This window comes from Apteryx mantelli, chromosome 1 (assembly GCF_036417845.1).
Source record: "Apteryx mantelli isolate bAptMan1 chromosome 1, bAptMan1.hap1, whole genome shotgun sequence".
Taxonomy (NCBI): domain Eukaryota; kingdom Metazoa; phylum Chordata; class Aves; order Apterygiformes; family Apterygidae; genus Apteryx; species Apteryx mantelli.
In genome coordinates, this window is record NC_089978.1 from 62469937 (window position 1) to 62488953 (window position 19017).

A 19017-nucleotide genomic window follows, 5' to 3' on the forward strand; every position below is an offset into this window, starting at 1 on the left:
TACTCAGGCTTTTAATAAATTTGCAGCCCTTTTGTATCTGGTGGGATGTTAATGGAATGGTCCTCTTCAAGGTGTTCAGTGCAGTTTCAGAAATGGCCTTTATCAGGCATCAGAAGCAGAGCAGAGTACTGCTTTCCTCTGCTGGAGTGAGGACAGGATCAGTCTCCTCAGAAGGAACAGACTGCTCTTCAGACACTGGAACATCATCCTCTTGAGTCTGCACTGATAGCAATGCAGGCTGTCAGTCCGGCTCTTTGCTATTTATTTCCAAGCATCAGTCTTTTTTTTTTTCTCCATATGCAATGGCTCTGGTGGGAAAAGACCAGTTCTTGCCCTAAAAGCCTCAGAGGTAGAAGCATTAAAATCGACAACCATGTATCCAAATGGTGCCTTTGTAGCACCTTCAAACATTTCTAAAAAGAACTGGGCCCTGCCAGGAGACATCTTCCTGGCTAGGGATGCAACCTGGGGCTTATTTCAGGGGTTCTTAAGTAACACTGTATATTTTGTGTTGAGTGATGGGTTTTTTTTTACCAGCTCTTTTTACTCTGGCAAAAATCATTCTAGAAAACATACAGGATGCTACGACTTCTGTGATACAAATATTTAGTAAAAGCTTTCTCAATTTTTTTGCTCTCCCAGGCACAGTTCATCAAATCATCGATCACAACCATATTTCCGTTATTATGGGGGAGTAAACAGTTAGCACTAAGACTTACAGGTAAGTCCTCCACAGATTTGATAAAAAAATATTTATAGAGCAGTTCATGATACAACAGTTGCCAACAACTGCCACACCAAACAATAGTCTCAGGCATAATAGAAAGTAAGCAGTCAGCATTCTCCAGAAGAATTTTCCCACAGTTGGGAGACCCTGCCAGAACAGCAGAAAAGGGGTGCTTTCAGCCCATGCCCATGATCAAAAGCCATAGAGGAGACTTTTAAAATTTGTAGTCTGTACCTTTTTCTCATAGACCACCTTCTGCATCTTTGTGGAGGGGCCTGGTTCCTATTGCCCACTTCTGCTTGTTCCTGACAATAGAGTGCTTCTTTACCATGATCTTTTTAGGGTTGTCATTGCCTGGAATTATGGCATAATCCAACACGAGATCCCTCAGTGCCTCAGAATTGATCTTTTCTCTGTTTGTTGCATTCAGTGATGGTCTTAAGCATTAAACATCACTTTGCTCCAGACTACATGTAGCCATATGATTTGGGGCCTGATGATACAAACTCAGTAATGTTCTCATCTGGCGGCAACTCACTCATCAACTTGCCTAAATAGTCACATAGTGGGGGGCGCATTCCAATCTCCCAGATGATTTGGGAATATCAGAGTTTGTGTCATGACAAAGGCAACGGTCTTGTATCTAAGATATCATAAAGGTCTGGGCACACATATACCGTGGTGAAGCAAACTATAAAAATGTTAGTGTTGAGCTCCAGGATCACATCCTTTGGCATGCTTCCATGAGACAGTGGCCACATCCTCATCAATAAAATCACAGGAGGACACATCATAAGCTGGAGAAAAGATGTAACCATACAGCTCATCTGGTTCTCTTACAATGGTGACGCTGGGTAGGTTGGATCTCTGTCCAAATTTTCCCCACAGAGGATTTAAAAACAGTTTCACAATCTGGCATTTGGCAGGGTTTTTCTTAGTATGTTCAGGCTGCAAAACAACATCGTCTTCTCCCTGTAATCTTCAATATATTTAGCTTTTTTGTCATCATCTGTGCACTGGCCTGGGTAGCCTGAAGCTTCCTGCTTCCAGCAAAGGTGGAGTTTTACATAACCTGAGAAAAGAATGTTAACCCGCTGTTCAAAATGCCAAATCTCATAGATTTCACAAACCCTGTAGCCCTTCTTCAGAGCCTTGTTCAGTACTGGGGAATACCAGGTAATCAGAAGGGCTCTTTCTTCATCACCGCAGGTGCAGAGGACCTGGCAGGTTTCAGTACAAGTGCAGCACAAGGGAAATAATAACTTGCTGTTTACCCTCACAGAAAGCACAGGGGAAAAGAGCCCACAAGGTGGATACATCTTTACTTTGACTATCCCAAAGTAGGCTATAAAGATGTCAAATTTCTCCAAAATAACTTTGGGGGCCCTAAGAGGGTATTGCTCTGTTTTGTTGATGAAGGGATGGAGGCTAGTAAAATCATAGTAATATGTCTTTTCATCAGGGGCTGCTTTATAATACAGGCAAATGGCATTTGTCCTGACACTGAAAAGAGCACCTCTGGGGATCAGCGGTGTGAGCGGTTTGGTCCTGGCTAAGAAATCTGCAGGCTCCCCATCTGATTTTCTCATAGCAACCCACTCATGCTCCCATATAGGTCTGATGCTAAAACCTGCTCTCTTTAGGTGTTCCATCTTTTGTTGTGTTGGGTAATACAAATAGCTATAGGTGGCCCCTGCCAGAGGGTTCCAGCCATTCTGAGACATGGAAAAAGCACCCATTAAATTCGAAAGCTGTCAGCACCCCATCAATGACTGCACAGCCATCCAAGAAGTAGGATCCTACTTGATATTCACCCCTTGCAATGTGTGACGGATTTGAACATTTTCCCTTTCAGCCACATACATAAGCCATTGAATAGAGGAGATCAAATATCTCCTTTTCCTTTGATAACAGCCATCTCTAGATAGAGGGAGGAGTGCTACCGTGTTAGGTTTAAGGAACTTAAACTGGTATATGAACATGCAAGTAGAGGTCAGTGTAGTATAATGAAAGGGATCTATACAGCAATAAATCTTCACCTTTTCATTGCCCTTTTCCTCATAGAATGTGCGATGGGGTCATCACCATAATCTCATTCCTGTAAGATCTGCAGGCTTCCCCCCAAATTTTTACATCTTGCTGGCCATAGTAACTCAGTTCTTTTTTCAAATCAAAAATCTTCTCCTAACTAGCTGCATGCCATGCCAAGAATTGCTTTTTCTCTTCAAGCATCATGCTGTCAACCCCATAATATTGTGGTGGCAGCCGAGGGCCAACATAACTTTGATTTTCAGCAGTGCTAAAAAAAGGGGGAAATAACCTTTGCAGCCCTCCATACCCAAAGCTTAGGGAAGGCTGCTTAGTTTCATGGGTAAAAAATTTAACGAGTCTATGAAACATATACTCAGGCTGGATACTTCTATGCACATGAGTTTACCGCCTTGGGTGATCAATTGCATATCCATTTTTTCCTTCAGGAGCTGACTATCAACAAAGTAGCCATCATAGCCTTTGGCATTACCTGCTAGGAAAAAGTAGTGTGTCCATAAACATTTGAATAAAGTCCATGAGGCATGTGTCCCCTTTAAACTCCCATTCTCCTTCAGTTTTCCTTTCTGCCCCTTCTTCATCCCAAGGGGCATGTGAAGCTAACTCCATGGCAAAAATGTAGCTTGGGACAAATGTCCTTGTTTCCTGCATATGTTCCATGTCATAGATAATATAGCCCTGCCCTGCTTGTGGGTTTTTGATCATGGGCATGAATATCCCTGATTTACATCACCTATCTGTTCCTAGCGCATTCCACACTTCCAGCCTTTACATTTATGATATTTTTCTACATAGGCCTTGCACTTCTCACAGAAACCAATTCTGCCAAACAGTATAGCCAAACAGCTTCTTTTTCAACAGCTAGGCCCTTGTGCCTCTGTACACATTCCCCAGATCTGCATACCTGCAGCTAGGGCACCTTATCCTTGTCCCCAAGTTAACTGCACAGTCGCGAGACAAGCAGAGCTGGCAATGATATTTACAGCTATGGCTGAGGTTATACAATGTTTGACAGAGCTCACAAAAGTTTCCCGCCCCAGATAGCTTCCTGACATCCTTAACACCATAATAATGTTCATCGTGCCATTGTCCCAAAAGTCTTGGGATATCTAAGACTGTTGTTTGACTTTAAAAAAACCCAACCCTTTTTTACCTCAGATAGGAGAAAGATGCGTATATTAACATGTAGCAGCTCTTCAGACAAGGGGATGTCACCCAGCGTGACCTTCCTGTGCACAGAGCACCCCAGTTTGCCATGTAGCTCTTTTGCTCTGCTTACCAGTTCTGCACGTCAGATCGCTTGCTGCTGTAAGTGCTGTGAGACTCCCAGCAAAACAGAGATGATTATTGTTTAGATTGATTAAATAGTCCCACTTTTTGTCTGTAATTTTGGAATGGGAGATAGACTATAGGGTTCTGCATATTCCAGCCCCAACGACTTTTACAATAATGATAGCCAGGAGGAAAGTCTGATCAAAACATAGCTCTCTTCCGCTTTGCAGGAGAGCAAAGACCAGTTTAGATGCAGTCTAAAAATTTCACAGCATTCATATAGTTTAAATTAATACTTGGAGAATATAGAGTCATGCATGCTGACAGCTTCAAGACAGAGCAGATTGTAATCACCAGGTTCAAACAGCTGGCGTAAATGATCAAATATTTGCTCTACACCCCAAACAAGTGTTTCACAAATTAACAAATCTGTATTCTTCTACTTATCACCTGCTCCTGAACCTCTGGGTGGGAATCACACCATCACACCTGATGTGTTTTCAAGCAGCCCTGTGAATGCCTGCCAAGACCAGCCGCCCCATCCTGTCTACCCTGGAAAGATGTCTGAGCAGGAAGTCTTCCCCCACTAAAAACACAGGTGCCACCATTCTGTAAAACACCATTGCCCAAAAGCGTGTCAGAAGAGGAATTACCCGCCTACTCCACACACGGAGGCTGCCATTTTTGACAATGTTTTACCCCTCATGTTTTCCTACAGCTCTGTGACTGGCTGCTTGCTTTTTTTTGGAAGCTGTTACCCCCAGGTGGACTCAGAGCCTCCTCTTTGGGCAATGACATTTTACGAAATGTTGGTCCCCGTGTGTGTAAGGGGAAAGGACTTCTGGATCTGAGATACTTTGGGGTAAGCTGGAAGGAGGGGCTGGTCCTGCCAGCCAACCACAGGGCAGTCTGTGCACACCTGGGGTGTGATGTTTTACAAATTATGTTTTACATCACCACAACTTGTTATCTTCCAAAGACTGCTCTATCCATGATAAAGGGGCAGCTTCACATTCCTAGGAGCCTGTCACACACTGAATGTGTCAGTTCTCCTCCAGCTGGCAAGTGCTCTGTGATGAACACTTTTTCATTTGGAATCTTGTCTAAGGCTAAGAAGAGTTTAAAAACTCTGTAAATAATACAATAATTCAAATTAATCAACATTCTTTTAGATCCTTTCAGAAAGGAGAACAAAAACTGAACTTGTGCAGATATCCCTCTGTTTCCTGTGCTCACAGCTGAGTTCCCTGTAGACTGGAGTGAAGGCACAGTTAAAGGCTGGAGTGGTCAGGATTGCCATGCAGTTGCCCATGCCCTGACAATTTATGGATAAATGAAGGACTTCATTTTCTAATTTGTGTGAACGTTTGTATGAGTTTGTGTGAGTTAGAGAAGTGCAATGTCATTTGCTGCATTAGCTTGCAATGAGAAGCAAAATGTACTGACTTCTCACATTTAGATGCTGTAACATAGCATTTATAATTATAAATAGCAATAATCTCTGGATAAGTAACTCACTTGGATGATTGACTACATGACTGCAAAGGGTATCAGTTTTTTGGACTGAGAGTTAAATGTTAATCTTAACACAAAGTTCTTAGTTCAAATAAAGGTAACCTAGAAGTGGCAATAATGTTCTTTACTATCCTCAAGCATGCTGATCTGTTGAAAAAGCAGTATGTACAAACAGAGTGAAACTTCAGGGTGAAAATATATATGGAATCGAGTTCTGCATTCAAAGATTATACGAACATGCCAAAACTATTAATTCTTCTCTCGTAGCAGTGGAAGCAGACAGGTTTGTTCCACTGGCTCCTAGCCAGGTTAGTTCACGGAAAGTCCAGGGGAGAGCATAGCCAGAACTATCTCCTGCCAACAATCCCCAGTACAGCATACGAATGAATTGTAACAGCTGCTACTTGAAAATGAAGTGATTGCATTATATCAAAAACAATGAGGGAATACAAAATCCCTTACAAAGACCCCGAGAAATGTATAGCATCCAAAAGCTGCTGTTCAGAAGCACGCATTATGATGACAACTTCCTTAATTAAAGTAAGGACCTTCCATTTAGCACTACAATTACAATGTCAGAAATCTTCCCAAGGAGCCTTGCGCAGTTTGAAAGGGCTACAGAAAATGAAAGTTTTTATGCATTGTACATTTGTTACCTGAAGTTATCTGTGCTCCCAGAGCTGGTAGCCAAACACAATTCCACAAAAGAAGCCAGTTCCCTGTACACGTTATCGTTTCATTGCTAGGTTATTACCTAGCAAATATTCACTAGAGCAAGTCTCACTGATAAATGACAGATGTGCACAATGATAAAGCTGAGATCACGCTAAAAACTAAAATAATAAACCAGTGGTTTTGTTATTGATGTCAATTGATCCAATCACCGGATGAATACAACAGCTTATCAGACTGAATTATAGAATTAGCACTAACAGAAATAGTTGGGTTTTTTTTTAATTCTATTTGAGTAATTCACCTTCTGATGAGTCCAAGGTCCCAAATGATGTTCTAACCAAGAGAGCTGGCTGACCTTCCTGGTGGATGACATCAGTAGCTGCCCAATGTAGCATCCAGCCTGGTCTTTCAGCCTTTCCAGGGGAAGTCATCCAGTGCTAAAGGCCAAGTTCTTTGGTTTAATGTAATAAAGTAGGGCTTTACACATGCCTTGATAAAATCTTACATTTTTGCGCATATCATAGTGGTTTTGTTTATCCCTAAGAACTCAAAATCTTTTCAAAGCCTAAAGAAAATTCAATAGTTAAAAAACAGTCAGTTTTGGATATCACTACTTTTTAACTCAGGAAAATATATTGGCTAATTAAATAATAGCTTGCTATTCACTTTTAGAAATTCAGTAAAGGTTTGATACCTTTTGTATTCTGCACACACAACACATGCATGTGTTGGTGTATATACATACACTAAGAAAAAGAAAAAAATTAAGGGTCATGTTCAAAAGCCAGGTTTCTAATTTCAAATGAGAGTAGAACTTTCTAAACAGATGTATCTGTCTCCAGTCTAAAACAAAAAATCACTTTGATGCTATTTTGTTAAAAAGATTGAGAAAAGAAACAAATATTTTGCTTCTGATTCCCCATGTCCTTCAGCATTTAGTTATTTTGCACTGATAAACAGAAAAGACAATACTTTATACACTAGTTTTCTAAACAAATCTATTCAGAAACAAGACCAGTGAGAAAGGTCATCCCTGTTGTTCCTACTGCATATAAACCTAAGTCTCTGGCATGAGAAGCTATGTTTATAATCCAAAGAAACAAACAGGGATTGTCTGATGTTCTATAGAAGTCAAGAAGTTCCAAGCTTAGATTATGGATAATATTATTCTTTGACAAACCACTGTTTCTTTGAATCCAGCTGCCTTTGACATATCAAATCTGTCAGAGGTGCGTACAGCAATATATAAGTTATTATAACATACAACATATACTGAGACATGTCAAAACACATACTGTTCATAATTTTCATATTTGATGATGAATTTAGATTATTAAGCATCATATATTGTTTTGACAAAAAAAATTTATTTCCAGGAGTGATTTAAGGGTAAAATTCAAAAAATTATATAACTTAACAGTTTCATCTTTAGCAAAGTGCAAACTCAAAGATCTAAGAAACCCCATGTTTTTAATTAAAAACATGAACTCAGAAGTTGAGAAAAGATTTATAGTCAGTATTCTCAAACATGGGAGCTTACAGTTAGATTCCTAATTCATATTTAAGCACATTAAAAAAGAGTCTGATTTTTAAATATTCCTTGCCCTGCGTACTTTTGGATTGCAGCAGGTTACTCAGCAAACTTGCAAATCAATCAGAATCTACTTAGATGTCCCCCTAAAAACAGAGTCTTAATTTTGAGTACCTAAATATGAAAGAGCTGTCGTATGTCATGAAATTAGAAAAATATTTCCTTTGCATTCAAATTAACACATTTCCGTACATATGCAGAAATTCATAAAAAACAATTTGTCAGTCCTACAAAACATCCATGAGCTTGCAGCTAATATGTATACTTAAATTTAAAACTCCTAGTCTTTGAATATTATAAATACTTGTGCCATTATAAAGGATCCTTATCATCCAGAAAAGAGGCTATTGCAGAACTGTGGAAAAACAGACTAGGTTGACATTATTCCCACTGACCTAAATATTAAAGCAGAAAGGCATCTCTCCTTCCTCAGCACATTCATGCCTTCATTCTAGTTGCTCAGGACTGTAAATGATATTAGCTAGCCTATTTTTAAAAAGGGTTTTCTACAGAGAAAGGGTTTAACTACTGAAAAGAGACTGGGGCTAATAAAATGCATAAAAAAAGGAAGTAAGCTGGTAGTAGTTTATTATATACGAAAAGCATAAGAAAACACAGTTTTCAGGCAGGCAGGGGCTAAACATGGATAAATTTAATCTGATACATGCTCCATGCAGACTGCTTTAAAGACAGTGCACAAATAATGAAAAGTAGGAGAAACACAGTAGGTGGACTAGAGTGAGAAAGGGAGGGGGGGGAGGGGGAGGGGAAGGGAGAATGTAAAAATCCAACCAGCCAGAAAACAAAACAAAATTCAAAAAAGTTAAACCATACCTGAGTATGTATCTGCTAAGCATAGTAAGAAAACCAACAAAGAAGAAATAAATGGAAAACAAAAACATAAACTTTTCCTTAGTTGTGTTTCTTCCACATTCCTTTGTTCTGAAATAAGAACTGAGATTGAGGTTGAAATTTTATCTTCTTCAGGATAACAAACCTTCTTAATCCCAGTTTTGCTAAGTATCTCATTTATAAGTTCTTTGTTAGTGCTAAGTATTAATCAGAACTGTGCAATCTCTGACCAAGATGAGTATCTTCGGCACTACTTTGAATGGATCACTTCTGCAATTAGCTACTAAGTCAACAGAAAAGAAAGCCCATGGGCACTTTGTTTCCACCAGTCTGCAGGACTCCCTGAATGTGAGCTGTGTCTCAAGTAACAGCTACCTCAAGACTCTTTGCAGTTACAAAAGATTTAATCTATTAAAGTCATTTTCCCAGTGACTTGAAATGTGTAGAATCCATGTGAACTGTTTTGATGGCTTTCATTCAATTTTACGCTTGTCTCTTGATTTTACGTTTTTTAGGCATTTCTGAGACAAATACAGCTCCTTGCCTTCTTCAGCTTTATTATAGCTAAACTTCTCCATTTCCAGCCTTAACACTTTCATTTTATGGTAATAATGTCTAGGCCTGGAATGTACCTTTAAATGGCAGTCCCCAGACAGCAAAGATCATCAGTGAGATATGGGGTACATCAGAACTTATCTGCTGGGTAAACTTCTCAGAAGACCTGATTTTTTGGATCAGTCATTCATAAAATCCAGCCAGCATGGTGACACTGCACACGAGTCAGAGCACATTTATTTTTCATTAAGTTAACATGTAAAAAGTAGAGCTCCATTTGCTGATGACATCTTATAAATCAGAGATTGATGATCTCTAACTAAATAATTTGCCATAGAGGATTTCAGAAAAAAGTTTTTGAAATATTGCATACGTTGTTTTAGAATATTGGTGCTACCTTTCATTTGATTGGATAAAAGCTGTCTTTATTGACCATGCTAATTTTTTTTTAATTGTACAAGCTTAAGTACAACCTAGGGGATAGCTAGACTTTGGCACTTGAAACTCTAATGGTGTAGTTTGTCTCTTCTGTTACTGACCACCACATTGACCCAGTATGCAGCTAGCAGCCAGAAAAATTATCTAATGTAGCTCTGGGCACCCAGCTCATAGCAAGGCTCGAATCCATATTCCATAAAGTCAGTGAGAACCCAATTTTCCAGGCTATTCTTCAGTAATAATCTTTATTTCTTCAGAATTATCACTTGCAGTCCATATTTTTTTTTCTTCTTCAAGGCCTTCTTTGCTTATATGGGTGTCACTATGAGATTCTCCAAAATATACATCCTACCTCCCTAAAGGATGACTCTACCAGCATTATGCAAAACGTGTGCATGCAACTGTAGCTCTAGAGGTGATCCTGCCTGCACCCCCCCAGCCCGAGCCCCTCAGCGGCCTCCGAGCCCCTACTCCCCCTCTCTCCCTCTCCCTCGCCAGCTACACAGCTACAACCACCTCCGCCTCCCTGCCTCCGCCATTAACCCCCCACCACCGCCGCTCGCCTCCAGCTAGGCGGCTCTCAGGCCCCGCCCCTAGCAGCCGAGGGCGGGGCCTCGTTCTTCCGTGCGCCAATCAAGCACCGCCGCAGCCCTCTGCAGATGCCCTGCCCGCAGGAGGGAGGGCGGAGGGCTGTCATTCACGTGACGTCAAGCAGGGCGGGGGGTGGGAGGGGGAGAAGGATCCCGAGCGGCGCGGCGGCGTGGGTCGATCAAGCTGCTGCTTCGCGCGCGCATGGTCCTCAGCTCTTCTCCCCCTCTGCGTACCGCCCTCCCCAACGGCCGCGCCAGCCCTGGGGGCCGTTAACCGCTAGGGGCGGGGCGCGTGGGGCGGCCGTTGGGCAGCCGGAGCTGGGTGCGCGGCTGAGGTGTCTGTGGCCTGCGCGGTTGGGCCCGTCTCCTCCCCTCTCAGGCGGCCGTCCTCACTGACGGTGTCTTTACCGCGGCGCCTTCCTGCGGGCAGACGCCGCTGCCCTCAGAGAGGAATGAGCGGGCACGCAGAGGTATGGCCGGCCTTCCTGTGCCCGCGCTGCCCCCGAGCGCGGGAGGTCTCCCCGCCTAGCGCACCGATGACTGTGACTCTGCTGGTTCGGCCCTTTGGAATCAGTGAAAAAGTTGAAATAAGCGGTCATTGTGGCCGAGCTGTCAGTCTCAGGTGGCCTGTGGCTTTGGGTTGTTTTCCAAGCTTGCTGCTTCTAACTCTGTGGTCTTTGCTTAAAAAGGAACTATGAAAGAAATTCTTGGTTAAATTTTGTACAGAGTTCAAGTTCTGCAAATAGAGAAAGTCAAAATATTTCAGGCAACATTGCATTTGCAACGTGGTGTTTTGTAGCTTTGCATTCATGCGGATACTGGAAAATGCATTTATGCTTATAATTCTCATTTTTTATTTATGTATTGCTGCTTTTTTTAAAAGTGAACTGGTGTCCTCTAGTAGACTAACAAAATGTTTACAATTCTGGTTTCAAGTCCTCACCCACAGCCTTACTGTGTATTGTTGGAAAAATCATTTAGTCTGCACATGCCTGAGTTTACCATGTGGGTAGCAGTGCCTACATACTGCGAGGAGATAGTGTAATTTGCTTAGAAAGGTTGCAGAATGCTTCGCTTCTTTTAACAGCTGTGGCTGAATACATAGCAACAATCTACTTGGAATTATATTCCTAATTTACCATTAGAAATTTAAGGTAATAAGTCTGTGGCAACTGTACATCCCTCCTAGTGAGTCATATCAGCTTTGATCTGTGTTGCTACCATTGCCTTTCTAGGTGAAACTTACAGTATGGGTGTTGACCAGTGGAGCCCTGCATGACTTGGTATCTTCCTTGAGAGGCTACCCTGAGCAGTATCTCAGTAGCCAAGAAGCAGAAGTGTTGGATGTTTAGATTTCTGGTGTTCTTTCTCTATGTGTATATAGGTGACTGCTGACTGCCATACACTTCATACTGCCATCCCATTTTTGGCACCCTCTGTTTGCATTCCTGCATTTCAGCTGAGCAGTGAAAAGGCTATAAAGGTAGCAATTCTGTAACACAGCTGACAGCCGCTTTTTTCCTTGCTTGGTTCCTCTGATCATTGCCAAGAAGGAATATTTGAGAAGCAGTGGCAGCTGGGTATACAGTGGTATGAAATAGGGGTCCCATCTTGGTCCCAGTATGTTTTCCTCTGTTTTCAAGAGCTTTAAAGTTATGTTTAATGTCTAAAACTAGTATATTCAAATCCATTTCTCATGGTGCTCCGTTTTAGTGTTTTCCCTATGTAATCAAGTTTGAACATGGATCATACAGCTACAGCATTAGACAGTTGCAGCCAACACGGAGTTCTCTTGGCCCTATAGACTCCATGGGGCTCTGTAGATCCAAAAGCATTGCAATAAGTGATCAGAGTCTAAATATTTTTTCACTATAGGAAATTCTAATTGTGGGGAGCTATTCAGGTCAACAGTGGCAGTTAGCACTCAATAGATATAGAGCTACATAGAATGTCTAGTAAGAAGTCAATTTATGCTGTGAAACATCCTATGAAGCTAGGGAAGCTTTGGTTCCTTCATTTTCTATATGGAGAAACTGAAGTGCCGAGTGGTAAGGGGATTTGCTCATAATCGCATGGAAAAATATTTGAACCAGAGGTAGAGTTACAGTATTCCCTTGTAGTGCCATCTAGTACTCTTAAACAGAATTTTTCCCCCTATCATTTGGTTTTCATTATCATAATTTATAGGCTGGAAATAATACTTTCATTTTTCTCATTATATTTTTTTGTTTTTGTTTCTAGGTTAAAGTGAAAATACCTTTTGGAAACAAATATCTGGATGCTATTTTTTCTGTCCCAAAGAAGAAATTAACATATGGAGTGATTCTTACCCATGGAGCTGGAGGAGATATGAATTTCCGTCAGTTAGTTTCTTTGGCAGCCTATCTTGTATCCCGTGGAATTCTGTGCCTGCGGTTTACTTGTAAAGGCCTTAACATTGCTTATAGGGCTAAAGCATACAAAGCAGTTGTGGTAAGAAGTGACCAAATTCTGTCAAAGCTCAGATCCATGGATATATTTCCAGAGTGGGCTACAGTACCTCCAATTTTTCCTTGATTTGAACTGTTTTCAGCTGATTAAAAAAAAAAAAAAATCCTGTCTGCTTCTGAATTTCCTAAATTACCACCAGAGATTAGTCAAGCAGCTATGGAAAAAGCAGAAGCACTAGTTAGCTGAATGGAGCTCACCATGGAGCTAATGGCCATGAGCAGAAACAACAGGAGCAGTTTTTAGATAGGTAGTAGTTGGAACAGCTGCAGCAAGTATATGGCTTTGAGTTCAAGGAGAGCAGGAAAAGCTTGAGACAAAGGCATGAATAGAGCAAGGATGTTTGGTGGGAGAGATTTTTTAGCTGGGAAAAATGAAAGGATTTGGGCAGGGTGGGGGTGAAAGGTAGATGTTCTGGGAGCCTGGTGAGGTGCTTGGTGAGGAGAAGGGGAATAAGGGATACAGCTTTCAGAGGGGATTTCAAATAAAAGAAAGTGACCTGGGGATTGTGCTGGGTCTCTGAGTGTTTGGCACTGAGAGAACAAACTTTGGGGAAGGAAGAGCAGGGGACTCTGGGATGCAGAAAGATTTGGGGCAGAGGAGATTGGAAGCAGCATGTGAGGGCCCTAGATGCCGAAATAATTTTTGGTTACAAAATCAGTTTAAACCATTATATGTTTGTGTTTATTTCTTTTTGCTGCTACTATTTTATTTAAGATGCTCTTACATACCTAGATTTTGTTAAAATGAGCAACCTTTTGCTATAATAGTATCAGCTTAGAGTCTGTTCTGGAGTGTGTAGAAAGGAGTGAAACTGTTCCCCTGATTATCTAGGGCATGGGAAGGTAATCTGAGCACTTTGCATCAAATCCAAAATTCGGGTAGGATTTGTAAGGGCATCAGATATTTTACGTGGGGAACTATGTCCAGTTCTTAAAGAATTAATTTGCATGAAGTCATTGTGATTATTTGCCTGTTACTTTGAAGTAAGACTTTGCTAGTATTAATGTGTCTGCTCTATATGTGTCTGATATTTTTCTTCAAAGCATAATGTTGTTAGCCACTTTATATTACATGCTAGCTACTGCATAACCATAGTTTAAAGGGCTCTGCTAAGATAGTAGATACTAATTTAAAAAAATCCAATTAGTTATCTTCTGTAAACTGAAAAAGTTCTGTTGCTGAATTTTATCTTTTCTGTCAAAAGTAACTGATTGTAACTTAACCTTTTTGTTGGAAATACAAAGTAAAATACATGACCTTAGCACAAAAACCCTTCACTGGGGGTTTTAATTTACTGTACCTTGTGATGGGCCAAAAGCCTGGATGTGGTCTGTTACTATAACTAGGCTGATACACGGTAATTAGGTACGTTTTGGTAACTTGATAGCCTATCTGAACTTTCAGACTTGCTGAGAACTAATGTGAAGTTGCTCATGATTATTACTTATCTTATATTTTTGCCACAAAGTATTATGTGGTTATTTGTGTGAAAAACAAAATGTTGTGTATATGTATGTTCTTTGTTTAATCGGTAGGGGAAAATGCCTCCCATTTCATGTTTAGTAGCCACACACAGGAACAAAACCCTTCAGCTGTCTTAATGCTGCTGACTTGGTGACTTGAAATATTTCACTTTATCTTATTTCTTCAGGAATACTTAAAGCTTTCTGATGATTATAAACTTTCAGGTGTCTTCCTTGCAGGTAAGATTTTCATTATCTATAATTTTCTCTCTTATACTGGCTTTAGTAGTTGTAATCTGTAATTACTCGCTTTTGAAGTCTGCCCTGCTCTGGTAAAAAAATGAATGAACTTCAGATGTGGAGGATGGGTTTCAGTTTGAGATAGGCACCAAACACTTGATGTCTAACATGGGAACAAGCTAAATAAACTCTTACTAGTTAGGGAGACTAGAGATTGCCTAGAGAGAGCAATTCAACTGTCTGTTAGTAGGATCTCCTTTATGGAAAGTTGGACGCTTTGTGATCTTCATTAATTGATTAGTTGTCCACTGACTGCAATGGGAACATGGGTGCCAAAGCCACTTACATCATCTGCCTTTGGGTGTCAACCTGGAGCTGAAGCCTACAAGCTCTGTAGCTGGTGAGTGAGCCAGGCAGGTATACAACTTGGCTCTCTAGTAGCTGCGTTGAGCAGCACTGCTTCTTGGATCAAAAATGGGAATATCTAGCTTGACGTTTTCAAAAAATTCCTGTGGGAGTATGGTTGTCTAGACCTATTCACCATCCTTATGGCTGCTGCAGATTTTGCTCCAGAAGAAGGACAGAAGGAGCAATAGGCCATGTTTTCCAGATTCTTTGAGAGAAAACTTTCTACTTCTAAGTGAAAGGGCATGACTTCTCTGATAATCCACATGTACGGGATTACTACAGGTTTTGAAGAATTCCAGTTATTGCAAATGGCTGTTTTCCCAAGGCAGATTTTGGTAAATAAACCCAGTGGCAGATAGAAAATCAGTTATATTATGTGAAAAGTGAAGTAGATGCATCCTACCTGGATTCCAGCTACTACTGTGCTATATAACCAAGTGGGAAATAATTTAGCTAGAAATTAGTACAAGAATTGTTAGATGGGCAAGGAAGCAGCCAAAAGAGGGATTAATGAGCTAGAGTGGGATTGCTGATGGAATTCAAGACTCAGTCTGGGAACTGATCTGTTTAATATTTCTTGTTAACAAGCTTGACGGAGAAGATATGTGCTAATTAAATTTATTTTTGGCAAAAAGTTGGAAAGCATGGCAGTGCAGGGGAAGCTTGGGATGTAGTATGGGAAGAGCAATTTTATTAGATCTTGGATGTTTTCTCTGACAAAATACAAAAATAATTGATTGGGTTCCCAGTACATCCTTCTGACTCCTTGGGGGTGACTGGGGTTAACTTGATAGTGGAAAATCTGAATGTCCTCCAACTAACCTAAACCAAATCCACCTTAATATAAGTTAGTCCCTTTGGAATCGGCCACTTCTAACACTCAATTTTAGAGCATCGTAAACTCATATGCCTTTTCTTCAAGGAGATATTTTGATACCCCCTTGCTGTTATTCATGCAGCAGGTTCATTTTCCCCCCACCCCCTTTCTATTTTTACTTTTAGTTTTAGACTGAAATTTGAGGTGTGCATAAACACTTACTGGATTTGGTTTGGGGGCAAGGAACACAAAACTTTGTTTTTACTCTGAGCAGATTAAGGTCGCATAAGAAAAGCAATACAAGATAATAGCATTGTTCTTTAGAATTTCAAAGGTCTGGAATGTAGGGCCTGTTCCTCTCTTTTTTTTTTTTTCATAGGATGAACTATTATCCTTTCTGGTATTCCAAAGGATGTCTCTCCGTTTCTTTTGCCTTTTTTAAATAGTGATGTGAAACCATAATATAACCAGTCAGTTATCTTATCAGAAAATACTGAAATTCTGGTTAGTATTTTCCACAGAGTTGATGAATGAGAGTATCTCTAGTATTTTGTACCACTGGTGCACTGAAAAACACTTAAGATTGTTTTTAGGAATTGTTTATTCTAACAGAATGTAGATGAGGTGATAGTGGATATATTTTCTTGCTTTATTTTTACATGGGAGAAAGGCCGTTCCATGGGCTCACGAGCTGCTGCCTCAGTGATACGTCAGCTTAGCCAGGATAGTGATGACGACTTCATCCAAGGCTTAGTATGTTTATCTTACCCGTTGCATCGACCAAAACTTCAGTCCAAGCTCCGGGACGAGGATTTATTATTTATCAGGTGTCCAGTGCTATTTGTCTCAGGATCAGCAGATGAGATGTGTGGAAAAGTGAGTATCCCAGTGAATGCCACTATGAAGGGCAGTATGGAGGAATAATGACTTTAGTATTGGTATCCACAGCTGTGACTTTGATTAATAGTCTTCTCTAAATATATATATTCTGAAGGAAGCTTTGGGTGGGAAACGTCTCCATCAGAATTAAGGAAACCTGAGGTGCTTTCTTTTGCTGTTCAGCACTTCTGGCTCATATTTGATCAGCTGCTGTAATAAATTCATTTCTGGGCCACTAAAATATTGCTGATTTAAATGTTTTGTCCTTCTTGATAGGAGAGGTTGTACCAAATTATAAACAGTATGTGGAAGGAGAGAGTTACTTGCTGTGCTGTCTTAACTCTGTCTTAACCATTTCAGGTTACAAAATAGAAACACTGTACTATGCCACCAATCCACATTCATCATATTTTCGTGACACGTTTTTCCAGCAAAGCAGTTTTGCCCACAGACAGACATCTGTGAAAGAAAGTGGTATTTTTGTTGAGATGAAAAACAAGTGTTCAGAGATCAGATTATAATGTTTTTCTGCTTTGTTTTCTTGCAAAGTACATGTATGTTGTCCTTCAGCAGTCCTACTCGAATTTGAGACTGTGTGCTTAGCATTTTCCATGCCTGGACAGTTTATAGGGAGTCATAACACTTTCTTAAGGGGTTGCAACCAAAATTAGTTGTGTTAGTAACCAGCAGATACTTGGAGTCTTAACAGCGGAAATCTTAGTTATTTCTGGGCTGGTTTATCATTTATCTTCGATCTGTTTCCCGGGAAAGTCAAGTCAAAGCTAGTCTCTAGGGAACTATATTGATATTCTGCCCTTGTAGACAACTTTGACTTAACAAGTTCTATCATTTTATTGCTAGTAATACCCTCTGGCAGTGAGAGTAGATTCCTTATCAGTGCAAGGGAAGGAGCCTTCACAGGGTTATGACCTCTGCAATTTTTTGAAGTTCTAAATTTCTGCTATTTTCATTTGAGTGATGGACTGACACTGAGGGCTAACCTTTTAGCAAATTCCATTACTGAATATGGGATTGTCACATCTTTTCTGTCAACATCTTTTTAATGTGCACACAACTCCACTTTTTTTTTTAAATATTTGCCTATTATGTTTTGCACAGGTAAAGGAACAGCTGTAACTTGCACAATTTTTAGCATCTGATTCTCTGACTTTTCCCATTCTTGATTTTCTCCATAGCAATTGTTAGAAGATGTGGCAAGCAAAATGAAAGCCCCTAAAAAAATCCATTGGATTGATAAAGCAAACCATGGGATGGCAGTCAAAGGACGAACAACAGATGATATCATGGAAGAAATAAACACACAGGTTTTTTCTTGGCTCAGAGAAAACATTGAACTGGAGGACAAATGATTATCAACTGTTAAGTAATACCTTAGGTTAACATTTCCTAAATATAGCAGATGAGAGAGTTTGTTATTTCTGATAGACAGGTTTTTGAAAACAAATATTTTCGGAGTGGTCTAAGTGTAAATACAAGTATAACTTTGTATGAATGTAAAAACTGTGTAAAACAATAAAGAACTGTTTCTAAAGGAGAAGGACACAATGTACCAAATATTCAGTACAGGGGCAGCATTCTCTTCTATATCTCCATGAAAATGCCTGTATACATTTATTGATCTGCATTACCAAATAAATGGTTTTTTGACTAATATTCAAAGTAATATCCTGGGGGGGGGAAATCTATTTTGAAGCCTCTGAATCTTTAGCTATATTTTATTTCTGGGTATATTACTGATGTTATGGTTGTTTTGAAAAGATATTTTTCAAATTAAGCCTTATTTTGAAAAGTTGTTTTTTAAAATTAAACTTTTTTCTACTGATTTGTAGAATTCTGCCACCATGTCCTACAAGACTGCCCAATATGGCTTGTACTCCCCTACCTTTGTGCCATATCCTTGACCTCAATCCACTTCAAAAACTGTGGCAGAAGTAGAGCAGTCTCCCACTCTTACAATGTCTCTACCCTACAGAGCCAGATTCTGAACCTGCATGTGGTGGAGGAGGAGGGGAATGGGAGCAAGGTACTGCAAGCAGTTTTATGCATCAGGAACAAAGAATGTTAGTAGGGTCACAATTTTGAAAAGTTAGCTTGTTACAATCTGTTATGTAAAGAAAAGTCTCTATTCTCACAGGCTCTTTGGAGAGATAGGTGGAGAAGACTATTAGATTAAAACAGAGAAAAACCAAATGATGTTTTTACCAGTGGAGGAACTCCTGGAGGAGGAAGCAGTTCTGCCTATATGATGTGTTTCACAAGGCTTTTGGCAGAAAGACTCGGAGGAGGCCTGTGGGGGTTCAGACCTCATCATCCATTAGAAGGAGGAAGTCAGGTCTCCAACACTGAACTCTGAAGATTGGACATGTACTTTGTATGTGTTACAGCTGCAGGCCTCCCCACTATGAATAACCTGTTTGTTGGTATAGCCAAAGAAT

General features: G+C 40.3%; 1 protein-coding gene across 3 annotated transcripts; it reads left to right on the forward strand.

Annotated features, from left to right (window-relative positions):
- Positions 1-10445: 10445 nt before the first annotated feature.
- TEX30 (testis expressed 30) lies at positions 10446-18233 on the forward strand. Of its 3 annotated transcripts, XM_013954231.2 has the most exons (6): positions 10477-10734; positions 11649-11747; positions 12506-12736; positions 14406-14457; positions 16353-16558; positions 17758-18233. In XM_013954231.2, the coding sequence occupies exons 1-6, from the start codon at positions 10717-10719 to the stop codon at positions 17929-17931; spliced, it is 780 nt and encodes a 259-aa protein (XP_013809685.1). In that variant the 5' UTR covers positions 10477-10716; the 3' UTR covers positions 17932-18233. The 3 variants fall into 3 exon arrangements, with proteins under 3 accessions (XP_067149860.1, XP_013809685.1, XP_013809686.1); XM_067293759.1 differs by lacking the exons at positions 10477-10734; positions 11649-11747 and adding an exon at positions 10446-10469; XM_013954232.2 differs by lacking the exon at positions 11649-11747.
- Positions 18234-19017: the final 784 nt, after the last annotated feature.

What these genes read in the sequence shown, in the direction of transcription:
- TEX30 (XM_013954231.2), top strand. An exon ending in GCAGTGAAAAGGCTATAAAG is followed by an intron (nt 11,748 to 12,505) that starts GTAGCAATTCTG and finishes TTTTGTTTCTAG; the next exon opens with GTTAAAGTGAAAATACCTTT. An exon ending in AAGCATACAAAGCAGTTGTG is followed by an intron (nt 12,737 to 14,405) that starts GTAAGAAGTGAC and finishes TTATTTCTTCAG; the next exon opens with GAATACTTAAAGCTTTCTGA.